This window comes from Coturnix japonica, chromosome 22 (genome assembly GCF_054131305.1).
Source record: "Coturnix japonica strain WE chromosome 22, WE-NBRP24, whole genome shotgun sequence".
In the NCBI taxonomy this organism is placed as follows: Eukaryota; Metazoa; Chordata; class Aves; order Galliformes; family Phasianidae; genus Coturnix; species Coturnix japonica.
Window position 1 is genome coordinate 4,876,293 of NC_140684.1, and position 26,837 is coordinate 4,903,129.

General features: G+C 38.8%; 1 protein-coding gene across 2 annotated transcripts in view; it reads right to left on the reverse strand.

The window, feature by feature from the left end:
• The window catches only part of ULK2 (unc-51 like autophagy activating kinase 2), a 36,980-nt gene that overhangs the window by 4,835 nt on the left and 5,308 nt on the right, over positions 1–26,837 (reverse strand). Inside the window, exons 4-23 of one of the 2 annotated variants that reach the window (XM_015880366.3) lie at positions 20,357–20,389; positions 19,954–19,990; positions 17,942–18,115; positions 16,777–16,850; positions 15,886–15,987; positions 15,510–15,568; positions 15,141–15,223; positions 12,590–12,640; positions 12,154–12,242; positions 11,626–11,797; positions 11,114–11,174; positions 10,772–10,864; positions 8,070–8,207; positions 6,820–6,965; positions 6,377–6,457; positions 3,599–3,885; positions 3,259–3,452; positions 2,685–2,794; positions 1,879–2,031; positions 928–1,136 (exon numbers count right to left, since the gene is read on the reverse strand). In XM_015880366.3, coding sequence (XP_015735852.2) covers positions 928–1,136; positions 1,879–2,031; positions 2,685–2,794; positions 3,259–3,452; positions 3,599–3,885; positions 6,377–6,457; positions 6,820–6,965; positions 8,070–8,207; positions 10,772–10,864; positions 11,114–11,174; positions 11,626–11,797; positions 12,154–12,242; positions 12,590–12,640; positions 15,141–15,223; positions 15,510–15,568; positions 15,886–15,987; positions 16,777–16,850; positions 17,942–18,115; positions 19,954–19,990; positions 20,357–20,389 — 2,346 coding nt within the window. The remainder of the gene's footprint in view (positions 1–927; positions 1,137–1,878; positions 2,032–2,684; positions 2,795–3,258; positions 3,453–3,598; positions 3,886–6,376; positions 6,458–6,819; positions 6,966–8,069; positions 8,208–10,771; positions 10,865–11,113; positions 11,175–11,625; positions 11,798–12,153; positions 12,243–12,589; positions 12,641–15,140; positions 15,224–15,509; positions 15,569–15,885; positions 15,988–16,776; positions 16,851–17,941; positions 18,116–19,953; positions 19,991–20,356; positions 20,390–26,837) is intronic. The other variant, XR_014936463.1, reaches the window with a different exon arrangement.

Sequence of the window (26,837 nt, forward strand, 5' to 3'; positions counted from 1 at the left end):
ACTTGTGTGAGAAGCCAGGAGGAACATTCGACTTTTATTATACAACAGACTTGATACCTATAAGAGAATCAATCTGAAGATTCTTACTTATCTGCTTTGCTCTAATTTACAGTTAAATCTAGAATTACATTGTACTGAAAAGCGTCTGTTGCCAAATTCTGCCACTTAAACTGGAGCCAACAATTCACTGTTTATTGACATCTAAAACAGACACTACATGCATTGATTCTGTTAAAAAATAATAAATCAACCTTCAAAACAAAGCAAACACATCTAAGCAGTATTTGTCATCTTTTCATGAGCAATGCAGGTCTAAATACATTTTAAGCTCTGTCTGTGGGAAGAATACAGGGTATTGTCAAACATCCGTATTATAAAATATAGATTTGGTAAGTATCCAAACACTTTCCAGCAAGATGTGAATAAGAAAATAGAACAGCGATCCGTCCTAAGAAATTTATAGATCAAGGCTAGTATTCTGGTGGAACACCACACCAATGTGTGTTTTTAAAGCAACATTCCACCACAGATTAAAAAATAAAATAAAATAAAAATAGAATACTCTTCCCACAAGTAGGATGTAACGTCATCTACTGACTGTGAAGAAGCAGTTAGAAACAACATCCAGAGGGACATTGCTTCTGTCAGCACCCACACCCAGAGACCTGGCATTAAAACAGAGGCCTCTTTGGAGGGCTCTGGTGAACAAAAGCAGTTATGCTCCTTTGGTTACCTATTAAAATACAAGAAATGCCAGGAATAACTACCAAAGAGAAACAGTTACAATTGACACAGGAGTATTTTCAAGATTTTAATGAGGAGTATCTGAGATAGAGAAGCAGCAGCTACCAAGCGCACTGAACAGTCACATTTTTACCAGGTCTCTGTTTTAACTGCGTTATAAAACATTAAATTGTTTTTCTATACCTCCATTAAAGTTTCCTCAGGCAATTCAGGAGCTTCAAAAGTGATAAAACCCTCTAAGCTGGGAGGCGAAGTACCATAAGGCATGTACTTCAGACTTGGAGCTGCCTCGGCTCCCGGAGGAGAAGAACCCATATAAATACCAGGAGGCGAACCCATATATACACGGCCACTAGTAGAGCAGAGAGAACCTCCAGAACTGTTTGATCCAACTACAAGAAAAATAACACACACACACATTCAGTCTAATAGGTTGTTCCATCTCACAGCTCTGGGGCTGCAGGTAATAGCAAATGACAAATCAGTAGGGACCACAGATTCACTCTTTGGAGGCTCTCTTCATTGTTCCTTGCATCACTCTGTAGATAATGCAAGGGCTACAGCTTTTAACGTACAGTGATGATTTATAAAATGGATTCTGGAAAACTGGCTGTCAAGGATTCCAAGGCAGACAGTCCAATAGTACAGGCCAAAGGTTTTGTTACAGCTCACGAAAGCACAGTGCTGCAGATATAGAGTCCTGCTCATCCTGAGCGGATTCAGGCCTCTACCTTGACATTTTTGTTATTTAACAATATAGCCAACGTGCTGAGATGAAGTCAGCTCACACATCTTTCATCTTGCTTCTAGTATAATGTACTGCAGTGGGCAAAAATACACAATCTAATCATTTCTCTCCACTTTTACCATAAATGCTGTTAAAACATCCCTATAGGGGAACAAAACAGCGCACTCAAGATGTTACGCACCGCTGCATGGTAAATGGTGCCTCTGGCCCTTTTTTTAAGGAGACAGAAGGCAGAAGAAATCTAATGTACATCTCAACTCTTTCAGAGTGCTTTTTCTTGTATGGCCCAGAGGACCTGCTGTGCAATGCAGCAAGCAGGTTACTGCTGCCAAGAGATGGGCAAGTCTGAACAATGTTTGACAACAGCCATCAGCAGGAAGACTTACCTGAGGTGGTTCTTGTTCTGAGGACCATATGGGTGCAGGTAGGAGGGGTGGCACTGCTTGGAGGGGACCCAACAGTAAACATGACAGCCCGGGAACCTGCCCCACTTCCCATGGAGGGAGGTGCCACTGCAATGCCATAGGCCCCTGCTGGGGCTGGAAGAGAAAATTTCCACAAGTTAGTCCCGATTACATGCAATCGCAGACTAGCAATTATATATAGAAAACTAGAGTACTGCAAGGCAACATACATGTAGATCCAAGACTTGTTCTAGTAAGGAGTTCTGACAGCAAATAAAACAAGTCAAGTGACATCAGTCCTGCAGCAAAAGCTGCAGCAGAAAAACTCTGAAGACAGGTCTGGCAGGTCTAAAGACTACAGCCCTGTCTGCAGAACTCCTTCCAACTGCTCAAAACCAGATCTCCTGTTGGCCATTTGTGGCAAGGTATTGGCTGTTTGGGGGGAGGAAGGAGAAGGTAACAAAGTAAAGAAAAAAGAACCAGAATTACCTAAGCTGACTTTCAGATGAAAACAAGTAGGAATTAGGAAGTGAAACAGCCACAAATGTACTGAAAAACAAAACCCTGTAGCCAATCCACGACGCAGCAATATTTCTTACTTAACACAGAAATTGATGCTTTCTTGTCTCCCTTATTTTAAAAGTTATATTAAAGAACTGGAACATATAATAATTAAAAAAGCTTAAGTGTCTCACTCAACAACTGAAGTTGGAAGCAAAACTATCTGGTTGGCTGAAAAAAATCTATACTATATATGGACCACTGAAATTCATCCCTCTGTTCCTTACCTGTATCCATTGGTCGCTCTGTATTCAGGCTGTCTGTACTGCCTTGGTATAACTGGCCACCGAGGTTAGTCTTTACCTGTTGATCTGATAGCTTCCCAGTACTAACAGATCTAGGCAGAAAAAACATGCACGTTCAGTAAAAAGTTAGGGTAAAATTTTCCTAATTTGCAGCAGACTCTTGGTATTTGTTACAGCGAAGCTTTCAACAGAAGTACAAAATGACTGGAAACCTCACTGTTAATCATGGACATACTGAGATAGAGATAAATATAGAGGAACCCTTTCATCTTAAAAAAGAATATTGCCAATTTTCCAAATATATACTTTTGAAGCAAAACTAAACAGACTTCTGAGAGTTGATGCGACTTGCACAGTCAGATGATCAAAACAAAAAGGGACTAGATAACAAACTAGATAACACAAAGTGCTTCAGGAAGTCTCTGCAATATTTATATGCAGTACAAAAAGTTTGTTGTATATACTAAATATCAGCATCTCCTCACAGCATGGAATGTACATTCTTCTCTCAAATTACTTACTCTGCTTTCCAGGTCATAAATACTGCAATGCCTACCTGCCAAATGTAGCTTTACTGTGCTGCTCTCCCGCATGCTTTTCACTTCCTTGTGTCGAGTGAAAGTGTGCAAAATCCCTTGGTTCACTGATGTCTTTAGGCTGCAATGGAGCATCAACAGATCCCTGTCGATTAGCCAGGGCCAGCAAGTTTGAGGATGCTTGTGTTTTAGGTATTTTGAAAGGAGCTGTTGCCTTAAAGAATAAAAAAACCAAGAATATATTAGAAAAAAAAACAACAAACCACCACCAACAAAAACCATAAGGTTAACACATCTGAAACCATTCCCAATGAGGTGCTACCACTTTGTATTTTACAAACAGTGGTAAACTTAACCAACCTTAGTTGGAGAACCAATGATCGTTGGTAATGGAGTTTTGAACAGCCAGTCTGAACTCCTCGGTGATGATCCCATGTGCTTGGTGGGTGATGTTCCCAAGCTACCTGGCCTACTTGGTTGTGGAGAATGACTGTATCCGTACCCAGCATAGGATGGGCATACTGGGTCTGAATGTTGCTTTCTGAGCTTCTGCTTGTTTTGGTAAATATCTGTGAGAGTAGGTGCACTTTGTAACCTGGCTCCCATCAGAAGTGACTGTGGAGACTGAGATGGTGGTATTGGAGAACCTGTAGGAATGAAAAACAATTAAAAAGATTTCTACGTGCAGTTCTTGGAAACATATCAACCAAACTCAAAGATACTAGAGATCATTAATCTGGAAGGAGGTGGGGATGCTCTACTGAGATACATGTTTGATTATCAGCTCACTAAATGGCAAACAGAATGGATTTATCATGTTGACTATATGGACTAGGGCTACATACACTTGATGAGACAACACTCATATTCAAGCTGCCAAAGAGGCAAGATTGCAGGGTGACAGCTGTACTGGCAGCTGCAGTACCTCTGGCAACCTACATCAAGACAAGTAAAGTTGTTGGATTCAGCAAGAATGGCATAACCAATGCTAAAATTTCAAGCATAGCCACCAAGAATCTAGATTGAAAAGAGGTTCTCAAGTATTGCAATTGTATTCTTGTAAACAACACATGAATACAATGCTGCATGTTAATGAATCCTTTTTGTTTGTAATAATTTGATCTGCAGACATAAAAAGCTGCTTCTCTCACCGTTCCTTTAAGAAAAATAGGTATTAAAAAGCAAAAACCTTAAACAAATTATTCAAATGAAACATTCTGGGATCATTACTTAGGGCATCCATTTATTTTTAGGTTGTCAGATCATGTTTTTCGAAAGCTCATTATGTACAAAGAAAGTCCACACTTCAGTATGAATGCAAAGTTTCACATAAAGAAAATCAAATGGAAGAACTATAGTCAAACATGTAAGCAGAGAACTTTAGGGAAACACTCCTATGAACATCTTGTCTACCCAAAAGGTTCTCCATCTTTCAATATAAAGAATCCAGTATTTGATTAAAATGGTATCTCTTCCTTGTGGTATTTTTAAGTTTCAAGAAGAGGAACGGTGCAGTTACAAATAACACATAAGACTTCAGCTCTGCGGTCACAGCTTTCCAGATAAAATATATACCACTGTAACTTCAAAGACCTGACACTGAAGTGAAAAAAATTCCACTTGCCTTGAAACAAAAATGGCAAAGTTTAAACTATTCTAACTATTCGTTCCTAGGCTGTACCATGACTTAGTATGCAAAATTCTCAAGAGCTGGCCAAGGCAACCTTCCAAGATTGTTCTTCAAGCATATATTTGTGAAGTAGAGCCAATCTCAAAGTTCTTGCAGTTTGCTCAGTAAGTGCCCAGCTGTTAAGCCACATTTTGTAACCTTCTTAAGCTTTTGCTCTTGGTAGTTAGACTTTGAATATAAGCCATTTTGATTCCATTCCTCTCCATTTAAACAGTGTGCTTTAGTATTGACTTTCTGCCCGAAGCTCCAGCAGAGTATTCCAGTCTACTCTACTGTCCCACAGACAGTCTGAAGCGACATTCACCAGTCTCCATTTAAAACAGGAATAAAATGCAGTAACTATATTGCCAGCTGAAGATTTAAACTTTCCAGCTGTTGTTTCAAAAGGCAGCCTTAAATTTCCCTGGTTGCTGTTCTAGCGCCATTCCCACCACTGGGTAGGCTACTGAATTCAGACTCTCTCCTTTGCTGCCAGTGGCAAAGGGTAACTCAATTAGTTCAGAAGCTGTATTAAGACAGACATCTTTAGTCCCTAGAAAATCTCTGTACAGATGATCTCACTTCACCCTGAAGCAAAAACAAATTACCCATTTAAATGCTGAAAAGCAGACATGCTGCAATTTGTGGTATTTTACAAACAGAAATAACACTGCAGTCACTGGAAATTAAGAAACAATAAAATCAAATAGGAATAGATTGCAGGAAACAAAGAAAAGAAACATTAAATATACTTAGAGACACAAAAACAGAGCTATCCCAAAAGATGGAACAAAAGAGCACACGCTGCTTTGTTTTCTCTTCATTTTCCCCTAAGCTTTTTTATTTTTCTTTTAAAATACAAGAGACTATTTCAAATCTGAGGCTTTACTCATTCCTTGTCTTTTGTTGAGATTGCCAGGGACATAACAATTACGAGAGACATTTTTAAGGCATGTCATAAAACTTATTTAATGTCCAGATATTTGAAATATAAACTCCAAGAAATGAAGGTTATTACCTCCGGAGAATTTTGGAAGCATCAAAGCAGGAAAAATAATACACATTGTAGTTTAAACACTATTTCTTAAAAGGTTAAAATAAAGAGCATATCTTGTATTCTAGACAAAGAAGTGCTTGCATCTAAGTTGTGTGTGCAGTAAAAGTACCCTCCTACCCTGTACAACTTGCAAAGCTCACTCAAAGCTTAACAATACAAACATCAGATTCCTGGCAATTCCCTAAGGTAGTGATGAGAACATGCCATACACTGTACACTGGTAGTTCTTTCCTTTTCTAAGTGCTGGCATGAGAATGCTGGTCTATCAAAATCAGATTCTGAGGAACATGTTATGATCATTCATTATAATCTCATCTATCCCATTTCATCCCTTTCTGCAGAAACTCAGTGCACAGCTTACCAAGGTTTAATCCAAACTGTACTGGTTGCATTATTGTCTAAAGTCTCTTACCTGAGAAGTTTCTGCTCCTAGACTCATGTCCTTGAAGCTGTCCACAACAACAGTGTCCAAGCTGCTCAGGTATAGTTCCAACTAAATAAATAAAAGCAAAGTGTGAAGTTATGCTTTATACTTCACCTACATATTTCTTAAAAGAGAGGGTGATCAAACACAGGAATGGGCTGTACAGGGAAATGGTGCCCCCCAGCCATGGAGATGTTTAAGAGACATGTAAACGTGGTACTAAGGGACGTGGTTTAGTGATGAGATCTGGTAGGTCAGGCTGATGGTTGGATTCTACTATCTTGAAGGCCTTTCCCAATCTACACGATTCTATGATCTATTTGGGCAAATTTTAGTTTAAGCTTTAAACAAGAATTTGTTTTCTGAATCACTGCTCCACCTAAAATCTCACTAATTACTAAGAATGAGTAAGAATTAGAACTGGAGCTTACCTAGTGGCGAAGGAGAATACGGTCTTGAAGACCCTGTGGATAACCTACGCCCAACGCCCTGCGCAGTGTCAGCTGGTATTGGAGAACAGGAGCCCATCTTCATGAAGCCCATTGGGCTGGTATTTGAGCGCCTCACAACCCCAGCTCTTAAAAAAAGAAAAGAAAAAAAGAAAGTAGTTGTTTAACACACTGTAGCAACTGTTGTTTCCTGAGATAAGGTTCTGAATTCCCATAGGAGTATAATGATCAATTTTAAGAAACAACATATAACAAACAACACTGATATTTAAACAGAAAGCTTTGAAATTGAGGCTTATTAAGCTAATATGTTAAGCCTCCAATTCTGAAAACAAGATACCATTCCCTTTGTTCATACTGAGGTTTTGCTGCCCTTTTTTAGAACAAAAATAAACTAAGTCACAGCATTCTGCCTGTTAAATGGAGAAACTTTAAACAGTTCTCTCTGAGGACATGGATTCCTGATATTCAGACATGAAATTCTGAATTTTACTACTGAGTGACACACATTGAGGTAAATGCTCATCTTTATGGTAGGAAAAGGAAGGAATTTACAGTAAAGATTATAACAAAGTTTTAAGTATTAGACTTGGTATAAAGTTCAGTCACTGCCAAGAGATATTTTAGAGAAAGGCACTTTCTCAAGTGTAGAAATAACTGCAAAATCAGATCATGAAAATAGAAGTTTAAAAAAAAAAAAAAAAAAAAAGGAAGGAATTGTGTTTTTGTAAAGAACTCCAGAGTTCTCAGCAGTCTGTTCCTGAGTCTTTGACATTTACCATCCCCGTTCTGTTGATTGTGAGGCATAGAATAAGTCTAGCACACTGGAGCTTTGTATTAAGACAAGCTAGTTAATTAGCATGCAAAAAAAATTGTTTCCTTGATATTTGACAAAACAATGCATTCAACTCATCTCTGCATGCATGAAAACAGAACCCAACTTATTACTGACTTTCTAGTATATGATGTGACACCACATATTACACAAAGAGAAGCCAAAAAGAGCAAAACTTCATCTTTTTATCTTCTCGCATTGCATTTGAGCAAAGGAACAAGTTCATTTTGTTTTACTGAAAAATGTCAACTGCCCATTCAACAAAGACTATTATTTCTCATTAAAATGCCCTTCTATTATGGTGCTGTGTTGGGAAAAAAGTGACATAAGAAAGCATGGACATCTGTTAGGGTACAAACACTAACTAGAACCAAAGGAAAGGAGTTTGAAAACTCACCTTGGTGATCCGTGGGGGTTTGACACGGGGCTGGCAGTAGAGGAGAGGTTCTGTTCTATACGCTGGTAATTCCGTAGCTGAGTAGGAACTGGGATAGGTGCTGTTTCGCTGCGAGGGGATACAGAAGGCTGGCAATGCCTGAAGTTGGAAGGTACAAAGAGAGGAGGTGAACAGAGGTAGGCAGGTCTTTCACTGAATTGGACCATCCTCAATATTTCAAGAAAAATCTGGGAAACGGAAAATCTGACTCAATGCTCCCTGCATGCAGCATGATCTTATTGCCTGATCTCTAGCTCCGGCACTTCGCAGAAGGCAGCTGAGAACTGTTTGTTACTAACTGCCTTTCTTACACAGGCTGAAAGTGCTGCACACTTTGTTATGCATCACAGCAATCTACAGATTCCTTTGCCTTCCTGCCAATCCGCCTGCTCTGTTTACCACGCTTCAAAATAGCGTTCTAGGAAAACCCTCTGCACTAAGGACAGGAAGTTCAGCAGCAGGGCTGGAATGTGTACAAAAGCCACTAAAGCACAGAGATATCCCATGAGACAGAATGAACTCACAAAAAGAAAACATGTTATGTAACCAACCCCTGACAAAACGACCAGAACCACACACCTGAACATTAATCCACAGACGCAAACTGCAGATTAGTATTACCCAAGTTCAACTATATGTCAGTGACCCGGCTCACCTCAGTGTACTGCCAGATAAGGGAATGAAACCGCCACAGTGTAATCAGTTACCAACACTTTTAAAAGATTTAGACAAAAAGAATTTCAAAGTCAAGGACTTTTTGGAAGATAATCAGCTCAGTATCTGGCCCTGTATTGATCAACACTTCAGAGAATAGAAAGGCAAAGGTCAGTGATTCTCAGAGGAGATATGGAAAAAGTTCTACCACGAGCTCTAGAAAACAAGTGGTTACACCACTATGTGGATACAGCTGAACAGAAATCTGGATTTATGACTCTGTCATACTCCCTTTGCGACCTCTGAGAATGAATTACAACTTCCTAATGCACACAGTTCTCCCTTAGCAAAAGAAAACAATTTGTCCTTTTATTGCCACCCAGTTCCTAGATACTGAGTAAGCTGAAAGCCAGCTTGAACACATCTGAATTAATCTGCACCAACACTTTTTCACAGCCTCATGAGTAACACTGATTTTAAATCCATACTCACTAAGTTTGTCAGCACAGAGAATAAAAGCAGGAATTAACCACAGAGGAATGAACTGCCTCCACTTATTCTGCCTGGAGCCTGAGAAGCATCTCAGCTTCCTCTACTTGCCACAGAGCAGCTTAATTATGGATACGATTCATAGAGTTTCATCAGCTAATCAGAAAAATTCACTGTTTTGCAGTGCATAACAACATTCAGAAAAAAAATCACATGCTATGAAAGAACGTTTCACAGCAAAAAAATAACCAAAAACCAAAGCATCTGGTAGATATTAGATACACACACTGCCGCCTTGAGATGACGTGCCAAGCAGTCAGTTACTGCATTTATTCAACCAATAACTAAATCAAACTGTTGTAAATACAGCCACTGAAAATATGACCAGCAGGCACCTGTCTCTAACCACAAACCATTCAGCTCTTAACTTAGTAACATGCAGAAAATGTAACTTGCATATTTTCATAATACCTGCAATTCTAGAAACTGGGATGAGTAACAACTTAAAATAAAAAATTACAATGCATTTTTCTTTTGTAAATGGTCAATCCAGAGCAAATGGATCTTCACAACCAAACTATTCAGATTATTTGCCCTTAAACACACAATGTAAGACCACAGCTCCATGGATAGCCCATGTCAGCAGTTTTTTCACAAACTGCAAAAAGATCAGCGCAAAGTAGCAAACTTATCTTGTGACAAGCATTTCTACACAAATAATGCTGACTTTCAGCCCCCTAGTAGTAGTGCAAGCCAAAAATACACCCAATGTAATAGCTTTATTCCCCATTTAGTCACTCACCCTCTATTTTGTATTGAAAACATTATGAGTTTATTACTTAGTCAAATCTACACCTTCTGTTTAGCTTTACATAAATAGCTGAACATCAGAATCAAGCTTCCAATGTAATACACAAAAGATATCAGTCACTACGGATGAAATTCATTTCAAACTATTAGAAAGTCGGTCTGCAGTGAGGCAGAAAGGGCCCTTGTTAATAGCCTTGCCAACTAAAAAGCTGCAAGACATGTTTCATGTAGCTTCTTCAGTATCTTGCAAGCCACAGATGTGAAATCCACAGTAAATGCTTTCACAGAAGCCATACCCCGGCAAGCAAGTATTAAGCACAAGACAATCTATGCACGAGACACAAAACCATTGCAAAATGAGCTTTAAATTCCTCTTTTCTCACAACTACTTCCTGAAAAGTAAACTACATTTAACATCTTGACTCACTACACCAGGAACATGTTGTGCTCCATCACACAAAAAGGACAAATTAATTCTGTCTCTGAAGTTTCTGCTTTTAGACAGTTCAAACTATAATCAAATGGAATAGCGCTCACTTTCATCAAGGAAATCTTTTTGGGGTGTATCTGAACCAGAAGTCAGTTTTGCAGCCATTACCACTACAATGAATTACATGTAGCCATATCAACCCAGTTTGCTGCAGCAATCAAACATACAGTAATAAAGAATCTGTATTTAAAGAAGGAAATACTAAGCCTTCATCGCTCACCTGTTAGTTGTGCCAGAAGCAGTACTCCGAGAAGAGGTTGAGGATGGTTTCTGTACAGTTCCTGAGCTTCCAGAAATAGTTAATGGTGATTGACTGCGAAAACAAGAAATGCTGTCAAAAGGCTGTTCTTCACATCAGAGAAACTACCTGCTTTGCAGCAAAGCTTTCTGGATTTAAGCTGTTTACATATTCATATTAAATTCAACTTGCTGTATTAATCTTTAGTTCACTCACAGCTATGTAAACCCATCAAATGCCAAAAAACCCCAGCAACATCTTCTACAGCTACAGTACCCATTTTAGAACATGAGACTTTTTTTGGATGAAGTTTAGCACACCTACCCTCCACACATCAAGAACTCGCTTGAAGCCCGCCTGCCAGCTGCTCCCAATGGCATATCATCTACAGCAAAAAGAAGAACACACTGAAAAGCCACATCATGAGGCAGAATCTTAAAAACAACCTCCCCAATATTACTGATACAAGAATAAACACCTCTGACAAACTTGTGTACACACATAAAACTTTTCTATAAGTTGTTTTACGTTAGAAAATGCCTCAAATGTGACCTACAACAAATGTTCTACTGGCAAAGCCCAGCATAGCCCATGACTCAAAATGGGCATTACTTAAACCTTTGGCGTATCTGGTCACTCAGTTGCAGATAAAAATGTCCCAGTTGGACATGGTCAAATACCAAACAGTCTTCCTTCAAAAAGTAAATAAAACTGAATAAATTAGATCCAATATGAACTGAGACATATTTAGAGAAAAGAGAGACAATCAGTAGCAAGACAAAGACATGCGATCAGTGAAAAATATTTTAAACTATAAAAATAGGGAAGGTTCTTACAGGAGTGGTCTGAAGCGATGTTGTGTGGGACAAGAACAAAGTCATCTGTATCACAGGAAGAGTTCTTGCTACTGGTACTCGCAGAGTCCTTAGACACTTGAAGATAGTTGGGAGGACCCAATGGAGGGGAGGAAAGGTTTTCTTCTTGAACATGCTGCATGTCCGGAAGAGACTGAAGCAGGGAGGGAGGAGTAAGAAACCTCTGCTACAAATCTATTGATTCATAAGGTTAAATTGCTTGAATAAAGCCTCTGAAGTAGGAATTATCACCAGCATAGGCCAAATAAGCAACGGAATTTTACATTTTGGATCATGTTTTAAATCTTTAGAACAACAAACAACAACAAAAAACATCCATAAAGTACAACACAAGAAGCAAGACAGAACCGAAACATTAAGAATTTTTCTAGAAAAAGATCATGATTTACTTGAGAGCTATTCTGTGTGCAAGAATTTACAGAGCTAATTCTCGGCCAAGCGTTACAGAAAATATTTTCTAGAGATTGTTTTGTAAAAAAGGGAACTTACTGGAGGAGAAGCAAAACGGCAGGAAGGTGAGCTACCACAGGAACTGCCAGAGACTGAGCCTGCATATGTGGGCACTGGTACGGGACAGGCTAAAAGGGGAAAACCCAAACAAAAACATGGGTTTAGCATTCTAAAAGCCTGAATTGCAAACAAACTCACTTCCTCGCTACTTTTCTTCTATAAACACTTATATGAACTTATAAACAGCACATATCCTTAAACACACATGGGTTTTTAAGTGAAGCTGGAATGTGAATCAGTAAGTAAGTGTTGTGTGTCAGCATAGCTCAGTACTAAAAAAGATTCAACTCTGAGGCTCTCAGTAGAATGTAAAAGTCAGACTTAAGGAAGCATCTCAGGAACACGGCAGACTTTAATTCTCTGCCAGGCCTCAACATTCATTTACAAAAATAAGTGAAATACCAAAACGACTTACATTTTTTGACTGCTGAAATATGATCCAGGAATGGGTGGTTGAAAAACGCTTCTGTAGAACAAGAAACAACCACCATTGAGAATTGATGTACAAATGACACAATTTTTAGACTATAATGCGAATAGTGGTAAATGGTTGCCTTCCCACAATCAATAGCCAGAGGATGAAAAGCTTGCAACAGATTAAAGCCTTCCATGTTATATGTTGCTACAGCATTTGGAAAGGAAATGACATCAATTTAATAACTTCCAATAACAGCCAGCAAGACAAATCAGATACAATCACTAAAGGACATTTTGTAACTGAACTTAAGGATCATGTATACAAGAGGCATTCCAATACTCATAACAAATTACATTTGCTATGTACAATATGTTAGTAATTTGGTTTTGATTTGCTCTTCAAAATGATAAGCATCTTTTGCATCAAACATTGAAAGTATTTTCACTTCTGCCTTTCCCACAAACCAATGCTTATTTTTTGCAAATAATTTAATGACACTCCTTCAAAGGCTGAAGATCACAACAGAGCAGCAGCCATTCTCCTTCCAAATTACCAATGGAAGAACAGAAACCTGTGCAGCTGGCTCAGTTTAAAGAAGGGGTAAACACCACTTTCTTGAACAATTTCATTAGCTAACTTGTTATTGTTCAAACAATAGAAACGTTTACTTTTGTTGTAAATGGATACTCTGAAATGGATGAGTTAGTGTAACCAGTTGGCCAACAGTTCACATGGAAACATCTAAAACATGAGACCTTTAAATGAGGGAGAATTGATGGTGAGTGAAAACTAACTGCTGAACTTTGTGAGCTTTAATGTTCTAACAGCTGAGGAAAAACAACACTGTTTATCAGACCTAAGCAAATAACAATGGGGACAAAGAAAGAAAGAAAAAAACAAGCCAGTACCTCAAAAAACCCTGCAGTCTGCACTCTCCTTCCTTCAACAACACTTTCTTCCACAAACTGATAGGGGAGGGAGGTTAGCAATAACACCAGAACAATATAATGATTAACACCAGGATCAGGTGTTCTGAGCCTTTCTACAACACCTGCTGTTCTACGTGATGTTACTAAAAGATAAGCAAGATTTCCAATGCTATTTTTTACTTGAACAACAGGCAACTGGGCTCAGTTATACACTCTCCCTTTCACTCCCCTTGCTAAGCACATTCCAGAGCAGCCCCTTTGAGGCCCTTCAAGCGACTCAGCCAAGGGAAACACGACTTTCTTCACTACCATTCTGCTTTCTGTTTTTCTTTCTTAGCACAAATGCATTCTCATAGTACCCTAATGCTACAGTGTATTTCCCAGGTTTGAAGAAACTATGAAGATCAGCATGCCAATAGTGTGGGTTCAATTCACTAATCAAAATCCATGTTTGTGACACATTAATTCTTCTATTTATCCAATACTGTCAGAGTCACCTGTGACATTTTGACCAAATATTCAGATGTTGTTTTTTTTTCTATATCTAATTTCTAACAAAGTTCTTATGTACAGTATTTAAATCGTGTTACATCTACATTAAAAAAAACCATGCAAAATTATCAAAGTAGCAACATTCAATTACTCCAGAATCAGTGCTTTTAATTTCAAATTATTTTTAAAAGTTTGATGTTTCCAGAGCATCAGCAATTGGAAAGTTTAAAACAACACAATCAGGAAAGGCTTGAACTTGAAGTAAACATCCCAGATACCTTTCAAATCCTCCTCTCACTGCAGCCTGTAGAATACAATCTTTTCACAACTACACGAGGACCACAAGTGAATGAGCCACTTTGTGCATTTCAGAGCTGCAACAAAACTAAGCTTGCATGCATAACTAAACAGCAGTGCGAACCTTTGTGAGCAGAAATGAAACTGAGCATGTCTCAGGGTTGTAATTCATCCAAGGATCTCAGCATCACGAGATCTAATGGTAAAGGGAAGGAGAGAACTCTGCCTCACCTACACAGAGCCTGAAGAGATTCTAAGTTTAGGCTCTCTCTCGCCATCCCACAAATTAAATTTGATAGATCATCTACCTTGTTGCTAAAAGAAATCTCCATATAAAACACATTGTTTTATATAAAGTTAATTTCATTTAGTTAAATGTTTAAGATTAACATTTCCTGGGATTTGGGATAAAACTGCAATAAAAAATTGTGCAACAAATTAATTTAAGCAATTACCATTAATAACCTGGCATATAATACCTGTCTGATTTTGGATAAAACAATAAAAATAGCAAAAATTACTGACAAAATTTAAGATATACCAGTAAAGAGAACAGAGGGAGGCCACAACTGTATTTCACTTCTCAACAACAAAGTAATAATTTATATGCTTCACTTATTACTGTCAGTAATTGACTAACAATGTTTATTTGTTGTGTTGAGGATTTTTGATTGTTTCTTATTACAGTGCCTCCTTCATGGTAACATGGAAGAAAAATACACTTTATTTTTCATGTGATAGCCTGTAGACGAAAGGTGAGGACAATTGCTTTCGTCACATGTAAACAACTAACACGTCAAGCCAAGAGGGCATAAGGAAAACTTACATACCAAAGTCCATTCTGTCCTTTTGGTTTCTCTGAAGCAAACCCAACAGCAGGTCAGACAGGTAAGTTGATGTTTCTCGAGGTATACTGTAAACAAAAGGAATTTAAACACGCATTACATTTCACAAAAATTTCAGGAAGTCAGCATACTGCCATGTCCCTAAATTTTCACTACATGTGCTCCATAGCCTTAGTACAGGACACTCAACTCATCAATGTAGTGAAGGTAAGACACAATGTAAGTCACTGCTATCATACTGCTTCCTTATCAAGACAGCAACACAAAATATTTGTCTGCATCCCAGGCATTGCCAAAGAGGAAAAAGTGTTCAGTCAACAAACATAAGTGACAGGAAAGATCATGGTGACGTACCTCGGAATCAAATTCCTGTTCTTTTCATAAAACATTCTCAAATCTTGAGGACTATTGGCCTGTCAAACAAAAATGTATATTAATTAATAAGCTCAGTTTAACAGTAACTTCTGAACCTATGCACACATACACCAAGCACAGCACTGATTTCAGTATGAGTGTCCTTCTACATTTGCCTTGGATTGAACACACTGTTGTCAGAAAAGAAGCACAAGCAATTTCTCCTTTGGTATCCTCAAGCTATATGGCATTTCAAGCACCAGCATTCAAACATCCCAATTTCCCTCTGTTTTCATGCCTGGAAGTAAAAGCTCTAGGAATTTCCATGAGACTGTAAAGGGTAATATAAAGAGGGAAACAGAAATTAAAGTGTTACCTGAAAAGGTGGTTTTCCAACAAGACACTGATAAATCACAGTTCCTATGCTCCACAGATCTGCTTTAGCATCGTAATGTTGAGACATAATTACTTCAGGGGCCTGGAAAGTAAAGGAAGATCTCAGAAGGCAAAGCAAAAGACAAAGCCACTACAATATGAATTACACAATAATTCTGTCAGAGTGGTATTAAAAGATAAACTTGTAAAGAGTAAAATATTTAATAGGAAATGAAGGGATTTTAGTCTGCATCATTACTTGAAAGGTAATTATATTACACTATCTAAAATGAAAGTTATGTATCAGAAACATAAAAAACTAGAAATGCCAATGTTCTTAAGAAAGAAGCTAATGATCTGCATGTACGGGAACACACAAAGTAAGCAGCATTTACTTGGTTATGCAGTCCTTCTTGTAGATAAACAAGCAAGGATTTCACAAGGAATACCATCATCACCATTTCACACATAAAAAACAAGTCAAGGGAAAACAAAATGATTTTCCCACGACCACATAGCATGGGAGTGTCAGTGCAAAGACAGACATCTTAGTGCTGAAATAAATACCACCACTTAGCAAAAAATAATGGCAAGTAACTCCAAATTGTTTTATAAGAAAGGAAAAGGTATGTGTGTGGGGTAAGCACAGAGAACATGTTAAGAAAACAGCACTAAAAACACTCAGTGTCTTTCACATTTCTTTTTGTTTTAACAATCATGATCTCTAAACCACAAGAATAAAAGGGAACTAGTAAAAGTATGGAAAGAAAAACTATATACAGTCCTTAATGATTCCAAAATAACCTCAGGAATTTGGCAATCTGCCAGCAGTCAACTATTTGTTCTGGTAGTAGAATGTTTAAGCCTTTAACAGTGAAATGCAATCACTCACCATATACATTGGAGAACCACACAGAGTTGCAGCCATCATGTTGCTATGCAGATAACGAGCAAAACCAAAGTCAGCTATAGAAAGAAACACATTTGTCAACAAAAAGAAAGACAATTTTCAAATGTTTATAATCCAAAGATCATCTTTTATTGAAACCTGCTACAATTATCAGTTAAGAGAGCTGAAAACAGGTACAAACCATCTTCTTGGAACAGCAAAATTTATATTAAACACTGAAAGAATAATGTACCATCTTCCAAATAGCAAGACAAGAAAGCAGCAGTGGCATCATTTGTACAAATTGCTGCTCAGCCATCTCCACAGCTGCAGAACATGCTGTCTGGCATCAGTAAGCAAGGATCAAAGTCAGTTTCTAAAGATAAATGGTTCAGTAAGAGTGATGAGCATACTATCTGCTTCAGTGAAATCACAGCAGGCAAAAGTTCTAGAAACTAAGCTTCCGATGCCTGAATTTTCCACATAGGGAACAGCATCTGAAATAAGTTTTGTCTCTTCTGTGGTGTTCAGAAGATGGACCGAGTTAGAGCAGACCTCAGATTTTGCTTAAGGAAAAGCACAAAAAGAAACAAGGCAAAACCAAAGTCTTTTTATATGGATACATAACAGAGAGAGCAATGAGAGACTGAAACTCCTGAAGTTCCTCATAAATTGGAGCTTGACTGCATCTTTAACAACTAACAGCTCTCCTCAGTTACAATGCTGAACCTCCTTCTGTCACAAAATAGGTTATAACCTACATGGCTAAAACCTTTCTAAAACTCTTGGGAAGGTCTACAACAAGAAAGCCCAGGTAGAATTGTGCTTGGAAACTTGCATGATGTTTTGAAACGGGCTAAAGGCTACTCAGTGTTTCAAAGCTTACAAATGTGCCCAGTTAACACAGTTAGTACTAGAAACATCAGCTTTTTAGCAGCAGCCTTTTTCTGCTGACCCAAAATGACTTTGTAACTTGATATGTTTTACACTGGAAATCCACATCACAACATAAAGCTGATCATTCTGGGCTCACTGTCCTGATTTACATCAATTTAACATCTAACACAGCCAAAACAGCTTCTATGTTTTAACTGCAAAGATACTCTATGAGTAGGGAAACAACCAAATAGTGATGATTTACCTTCATACCAGAGTAAAGTGTACTGACCTATTTTGATGCGTATGCCACTGACGCTTGACTTCCTACGGCTGGCATAAGATAATAAAATATTCTGTGGTTTAAGATCCCTGTGAATGATTCCTTTACTGTGTAGAATACGCATAGCGGCAGCGATCTGCTGGAGGAACACTCGGATGGTGTCTTCACTAAGAGTTCCTTTAGCTGAAAATAACACACACAATAGTAAATGACAAAATAAGCATTTTTTATCCTTGGGCAATAAAATACCAGAAAAAAATTCACAGTGATCAATTGTGGAAACAATAAGGATGATCAAATTAAAGTGAATTTTATTCAAAACAATCTAATTTCCAATATTTTTCTACAAAAACATGTGTTCTAAATAACATACCCATCTCCGCAGTTTAACATTACTTACTGTACCCTGAATTACCTGCTTTTATGGTAGTTTATTCAACCCAGTAGCATAATAGTTCTACAATATCTTAACCACTATTAAATCTTAAAGTCTCTGAAAGGCAAATAACCACAGGAGCCAGGAACATTAAGGAACTCTTACAGTTTGCAACATTAAGTTTATCTGAAAATCACATTACAGTCTGAAGCTGGAAACCTAGTTTTCCTCCAGCAAATCATATGGGGACACAGAAACCATTCCACTCACAAATTTCATCCATGACAAAATTTGTTTTGAGGAGAAAAGCTAAGATGCACTTTTCAAAGTCTCTTCAGAAGGTATTAGCTCATGTTGCAGTATGAGAAAGCACTGGATGCTGGAGCAGGATGAGCCTTTCCAAGGATTTTAATGGGAAGTGAATTAAGCTTTTAATATACTCAGTTACCATAACAATAGCTGCTCACAAAAAGATCCCTTCAACATACTGCAGACATGAGGCAAGCAGAATATATTTGTCAGAAAAAATCTGGAGATTAACATAACTGTTCAAAATTTTCTTTGTAATAAGGATTAGTTTGAAGGGTGAGAAAGAAAGCAGGTGGAATCAAACACAGGGAGCAGTCCCCAAAATGCAATTGAAGAAACAGAGACTTGCCACATTTTTCAGCATGTTACGTATACAGATCTCTCTCGTTTACAAATATGGGAATGTCACATTCAGTTGTTTTTTAAATAGTGGCAAGAAGCATTTTTTGTTGCAAGTTTAATGGTGTTTACTTTAAATTGTGAGTGACAGAAGTGACAAAGTGTATGGAAAACTGTTGATCACAGCCTGAACCTCTGATTAACCACCTGAGGCAATCAATGAGTCAGCTGTGGGAGCACAGATGAAGGTAATTCAGCTGTGATACAGAAGGGGTAGAGCTTGGCTCCACCTCTCCCAGATCTCATTTAAGGGCTGACTGCCATTAAGGCATGATCTCTCTTCCTCTGGAAATTGCTCCTTTGTGGAATTTTCTGCGAACCTTCAACATCAGTGAGCGTTTTTCCCTTTATCTTTCTATCACAATAGTCTTTTGTACGAAACATATGTATAACCTCTGTTTACCTGTCAACTGTACACAAAGCAACCCCAGTTTGCAATTCTGGTTTAACATGTACGACTGGAGTTTTGCTATTCTGAAGCACTCATCCTTTCACCCTCATAAGAGCTAAGGCCAAGAAGTAGGCATCGTAGAATGCATTCACGAACCTTGAAGATCAACCAGAGTGTTATAATATACAGGAGCTGTACCTTCTTTCTAATTATGTTTCTGAGGAGAGAGGAAAAAAAAGCAGGAAGGACAGACCCAAAATTTCTACAAATCCACTCTATCTTGAAAAACCTCTGAATACAACATTCCCAGCATCAGTTCAATACCAGTCATACAAACAGCTAATATGGAACTGATGAGTGCATTCAGTTTATCTCATACTCTAAAAATCACACCAGGGAGAGGAAGCATTGCAGAATTAGAAACGTTTCATGAACAGGAAAATATTTAAATCCAAAGAAACGAATTCAGAGAAATAGCAGCAGATCACACAAATACAAACATGTAATGCAACAGCTTCCCAATAAGGTAACACAGTAAACAATTACCTTGTAAGTAATCTGCCAGATCCCCACCATTGCAGTACTGTTAAAAAGAAAGAGTTTTTTTACTTAAAACACAAGCTCTGAAATCCTGTGTGTTAATTTTTACTTTGTTATCCTGTCGCTGCAACTAGATGACCCTTTCCAGCTGTTTAATTTTGTTTTCTCAACTATTTCTAATTACCAATTTGAGGTGTAATGCTTCATTAATGCTTATAGTATCATAAAACATAAAATGGTACAAACACTGCTGATAAACTTAGCACTGCACAGAAAATTAATAACCTTGTTATTGTTAATTACCTATTATTAATTACCAGTTATTTTGCAGCTGTGCAAAGGATATTATTTCTTTTTCCAAAAAGTATTTAAAAATTAACCAGAAGGAAACATATATACAAACACGTACCTCCATCACCAGAAAGACAGAGCTGGGCATTTCCTAAAAGAAAAGAAATGCCATTTAAGAATGTGAAGAGACAGAGCCTTTAATACCTACATTAACCAAGTGTAAGAAGAACATCGTGAAGTAAAATAATCTTTCACATTTCCTTTAGATTTCATCTGCTTTGTGTTTTCTCTATCAAGGCATCTTCTATATGAAAAGCCCCAACAAGTGAGTATACCTTTACTGTTGTACATCACTGAAATGCATTGGTAATGGGGCAGTAATGCTTCATCACACCAGATAGCATTTAGAAGGGTGAGCAAGACAAACTGGCTACAAAACCCACTTTTCTAGAGGAGGATTTCCAAGGTTATGTTCCCTCCTGGGTAAAACGAGCTCTGCCATCTGAAAAGCAGAAGCTCATGTAGTAATCACAGCACAGTTGTGCCTGGCATAAAGTGATTCCCACTGCTATTCTGTAGGATGCTTCTATCATGATTCATACACACTTCTGTAAAATATCACCCTCGATGAGTCATAGGCAGAAGCATGCCCATGTCATGGACCTGAATGCTTTATGGAAAGATGTGATTTGATATAGCAGTCCCATTGAGATTTTCCAAAGCAACGACCTTCTTTGACCCATCTGCAACCTGAATTCCCCCTCATAACTGAGTGAGAGGTAACTAAAAGACAAATGAGTTACTACTGTAAATTAGCTACACACTGCACAGAATGCAGTAAAACCCTCTGTATTGAGGTCTGACTGTAACTATTCTTTTACAAAACAAAACAAATTGTGTGTGAAGTGCTTTTGTCGATAATAAACACGATGGTCTCCAGCTTCCCATGTAATTCTGTTGCGCCTACAAAGCTGGAGACATTCAGAGATCTTAAAAAAAGTAAAAAATGTTTCTCCCCTCTTTAGAGCTGACTGAGTTTAAGCAGTGTAAGACGAATCCCACATTTTAAGGTTGAGATTATAGGAGACTGCCTCATTTCTGGAAGCATTTAGTTCAGCCATTCTCATCTGCGTTGGAGAAAGGCTCTGGAGGATTTTCCCAGCTCCGAACATTCAAGCACTTTACAGATTTGTTTACATTTTGAAATTAGCTTCAAAGAAAGCAAGTTTCTAGGAATGTCAGGCAAATCTGTTGGGAACGAAGGGTGAACTCCAACCAATATAGAATACTAAAGCAGCAGCAGATCACATTTCACAAAGTCCTGATTGTTCAATGTTTCTCTAACAGCTGTGGCCAACGTGAACTATAATTTGAAATCCTATAAAAGCATTTTATCGGGAAGGTAATATGTTAGTGGGGAAAAAAACAATGCCCACCACAAAAAATCCTACCCACTGTGTAAATATCATACACTCATCCTGTGCAACCATTTATTCCAAGACAGAAGCCCACAGCCTTTCAGGAAGTCTAAGGATTCCAAAAAAGCAATCCACATCCAGAACCACAGCTTCCAAATTGTCTATTAGCATTATTTAAACCAATTCCAAATAACTTGCATCAGTTTGTCCAGCAAAGGCTGGTCCTGAGTTGAAGAAACAAGGAAGAAGCCAAGACACCTGCATGCACTCCCATCTCCACTGCTCTAAATTCAACACAAAGACATCATGAGAAGAAATTCAGCATTTGCACAATGCAAAGTGGAACACAGCTGATACTAAGAAAACAAAAGGCTATCACCACTCATTAACCTCTCTTCAAACTGATCACAGTGGATACTCTGAGATCCTCCTTCACCAAACTGCAAATTCTGGCAGCTGGGGACCACTTCACTTAAAGGGCAACTGTGCTGAGTAAAAGAATAACACAGCTAAGAAGCATGGAAATTGTCTGCTCTCCAGTGACAAGGAGAAAGCTCAGCTATTGGATTTCCACCCAAACATAGCAATCCCATGAATCAGAAATAGATGTTCCACAGCGTCAGTGCTTCAGCTACACAACACACTGTACAAAACCAACAGCTTAAAGCAGTCTGTAATGCTCAGCTCATGACAGACATTTATTCATCCCAGAACTAAGAGAATTCTGGACTCTCTTGGAAACAAAGTCCTTTCACACAAAGCTGCTCCCTTAAGAAACAAGGAGCTGATGAGCTGTCACAACAACCCTCATCCCCCCTTCCTCTCCAGTTAACTCATACCCACACACACTTTTCAATATCCCACCGATGAAGCTTTAGTTCAAAATGGCTGAATTTGTTTATCCCTTCACAGTTGTTCCCATTTCAGATTACTGTTGTTGGCCAGACTGACTGGGAACGTGGTCTCCACTGTGGGAGAAAACACGAGGCAATTCTGCAGATGCATTTTTCTCCTTTGAATTACTCTGCTGAAAAATAAAGCTAGCACTATCATCATTCTCCAGAAGAACAATTTCTGGTGACTTGCTAAGCAAAGAAGAGCGCTCAAAAAGGAAAAGATGAGCAAACCACCACGTTTCAGATGGAACATTCAGGAATAGAGCTGACCTAGCAAGCTATTTTAAACTGCTTCTTGAAACAGATAGCAAAGCTTACAAAAACTTACATTTACATACAGATCATAAACTTACTGCAACTGGAGCTGTTCTGGCCAATACTCCTACCTAGAAAAACAATCAAGCCAAACAAATGTATGTTGTGTTGAAACAATTATGGAACTTTTTGGGTTTGTTTTCTCAGCACATCTTGCTTTATTTATTTTAATTTTTCATGACAAAAAGACTACTTTTGTTCCTCTTACTCTGAATCCAGGTTTCATTTCAACTTGCAAGTAAAAGATAGCAAAGGTTAATAGGAAACAACAGGTAAGCCTACTAGAAAAAGATGAAGAGGCCACATATTTGCCATAAGTTGCTGTGTTTTAATCCCAGACTTCCCACAGTTCTCTCAGGGGATGTGAAGTTCCAACCCAAATCACAGGTTCAGTGCAATAGTTCCACTTAAAAGACATTAATTGAAAGAGAAGTCAAAACATTCATGGTTGCTTGTGACAGCTGCTGCTAGAACTCCAGCACACCGGCAGAAACATACCCTCAATTTCTTTCTGGTTAGGAAGCCCTCCTTTAGAAAAAGATGAAAGTCTGCAATGAGCATTTAGTGAGCTGCAGAAGGAGGAGCTGTGGTGAGGACAGTTACTATGGTTTCAATGCAACTTTGTGGATTCTGTTTAATTGCACTTTATGATCCCAGTCCCAAGAGAACGAGAGTTCACATGACAGCTTGTGCACTGCTGTTACCTGATTTCCTGACATTAACTTGTGCTGTATTTGCTTTATTTATCTACTGGTTAGGGAAATGCTCCTCTCTTTTTTTTTTTTTTTTTTTTTTTTGAGCATTAGATACAATTGGCAAAGGTTCTAATGACTTAGTAAAATGGACTGGTCCATATTCTTAAGACTATTTCTCAGCATGTTACATTACACTCATTTTGCTCTGCAAGTGCATTGCAGCAGCAGCTTCTAACACATTCAGCTCCTACGACGTCTAAAGGACTGAACATTTTGTTGGTTCTTACTAAACATGTAATCTCAGACTGAATGTCAGTTGATGTACCTGTAGGATTCACATAGTTTGCATGCTGCCAATTATTCTGAGTGTACCCTCAGTATGTCTGCAGATAACACCAAGCTGGGAGGTGGTGTTGATCTGCCTGAGGGTAGGGAAGCTCTTCAGAGGGATCTGGATAGGCTGGATCACTGGGCTGAGGTGAATGGGATGAGGTTCAACAAGGCCAAGTGCCAGGTCCTGCACTTCAGCCACAATAACCCCATGCAGCACTATAGGCTTGGGGTTGAGTGACTCGATGAATGTGCCAACAGTGTGCCCAGGTGGCCAAGAAGGCCAACAGCATCCTGGCCTGCATCAGAAATAGTGCAGCCAGCAGGAGCAGAGAAGTAATCATCCCCCTGTACTCAGCTCTGGTGAGGCCGCATCTTGAGTATTGTGCTCCTTTCTGGGCTCCTCACTACAAGAAAGACACTGAGGCCCTGGAACAGCTCCAGAGAAGAGCAACAAAACTTGTGAGGGGTCTGGAGCACAAGTCTTATGAGGAGTGGCTCATGGAGCTGGGTTTGTTTAGCTTGGAGAAAAGGAGGCTCGGGGGAAACCTCACTGCACTCTACAACTTCCTGAAGGGAGGTTGTGATGAGGAGGGGTTCGGCTTCTTCTCCCAGGCAACAAACAGGACCCGAGGAAATGGCTGCAAGTTGTACCAGAAGAGGTTTAGAGCAGACATAAGAAAAAACTTTTTCTCTCAGAGTGGTCAGGCACTGGAATGGCTGCCCAGGGAGGTGGTGGAGTCGCTGTCCCTGGCAGTGTTCAAGAGGCATCTGGGTGAGGAGCTACGAGATACGTGGTACGAATGGTAATGGGAGGATGGTTGGACTAGATGATCTTGTAGGCCCCTTCCAACCTTGTGATTCTACAATTCACATAAAAGAGCAATCAACCACAGGAAATGTACCATAATAGCAGCATCACTCATTTCCTGGTATGTGAAATGCTGCACTTCACTAACAAGTAAGAGAGATGGTGAAAGTAAACTGTTTGGTCAAAGCAAATGCTAATTGGCTGTCCCTATCCCTTCAGCACCTGTGCTAGTGTTGTACCTGGCTATCCAATATGCTTGTTGTCAGCCTTTCACTTTGCACCAATTGTTAAGTGAAAGGCATGGAGGAGTATTTCAAAACCTTTATATTTTCTAAATGGTCTGTTTTCCCTTTTAGTATGAAAACATTTGTCACCTGGCAGGGGAGAATAAACCTAGAAAAATGGTTAGGATTATTTTTTTCATATGCAGTTAAAGATGGATACTGATAAATAAAAAGAGTTGGAGAAAAAAATAAAATTGAGGCACCCGTAATGATGGATCAGAACTAGCTCTGCTGAGAGGCAACACGAGTTGTGGCACACCAAGATAAAGAATATGCTCCAGAACACTCGAAGCAACTGCCTCAGAAACCATGCAATGATACCACCAGACCAGCTGGAGTCCTTGAGCAAACAGGAGTACTTAATGACACCGATAAATAGCAGGTAAAGATACGCACCACTCCATCCACCAACACCCCTAGTAAGAAATCATGGGCACTTGCATATAGGGAAAGACTGAGCTATAGGTACCAAGGGATTGCTGGCTTGGCTCCCACTTGCTTTCACTGCCTTCAGAGACAGAAGCAGCTGCAGCTATTTTGTCTGCTCTGCGCCAACAAACTAAGACAAGAAACAATCTCTGTTCAGACACTGTTTCCAATAACAAACTAGAAATTAGTTCTTGCTAAACTACTGTTCAAATAGCAAACCTCAGACTCCATGCAGTGAAGATTAATTCATTCTTCTAAAACGCTATCCCTGAGATACATCACAGGCTTTCATTCTGACGGCTGACATTCTAAAGAGGTTCTGAATCAAATTATTTGCTAAAACAGGCACTGTCTGGCACCATGTGAGATTAGTTCTACTCAGCATGCACTTGGGATCATGAACTGCAAAAAAAAAAAAAACCACCATAAATTCATGGCCTAAATATATCACATTCCAAATAACTTACTGACACCTTCCCGCTGCTGCATATTACTCTATCCATGGACCTCAATGCACTTCATACCGGTGAGTTAAAGGTTATTTTAGACTCTTTGTTTTTGAGAAACAGGGCTCCATTTCCCCAGTTAATATGATCCGAGGTTCTCTGATCTTCTTTTGCAGGATGAATGACAAAGAGCTTCATTTTAATGCCATTTTTATACCACTTTAGCAATTCAGGAGGTTTTTTCTTTGAATGAAAAAAAACCAAACTCTCGCCCAAAAAGATGAGTAAAAATGTCTCAAGAGCTTCTGTCCTGCAATCCATTTATTGCATGAGCACTGTGCTTCAGAAAACAAGTAATTTAGAGGTGAGTTGCACGTGTTTGTTTTTCAAAGATCTACAGCACGATATTTGCCTCTCATAGGTAGAAAATTCATACATAAGTATCTGCACAAACACCCTCAAGCCTTAGAACCACACATCTCCAGACTGCCTTGTGCAGATCCCTAGACTTCTGCAATGGCACAAACTGCAATATGCTCTGCTTACATAAATCTCTTAACTGCAGGTCAAACCTGTCAGCACTGCATGTACCCACCTTACGGAAATCAAGGACAATTATTGTGCTGGCATCAGAACAAAAGATTTTAATGCTGACTGATACATATACAACACTAATAGTGCACTAATTCATCTGGGGGTGACTCCAGACAAATGGTTATTTCCAGTAATGGAAATGGCTCTATACGTACTAAGAAATGCATCAAAGTGGTGTTCATACCTAGGCTGAAGCAACAGCAGCATCAAATGTTCTCGTACTGTTGTCTGAAAGACTGTAAAAGTTGCCTGGATTCCTCAAGTCTTACCTACTGTATTATGTTCACATTTACAATACTACAGCAGTACATGCTAGGACATGAAATGCTAAGGAAAAATTGTAGGTGTAACAGCCTACCAGCCTTGCATGGTGCTCATTCT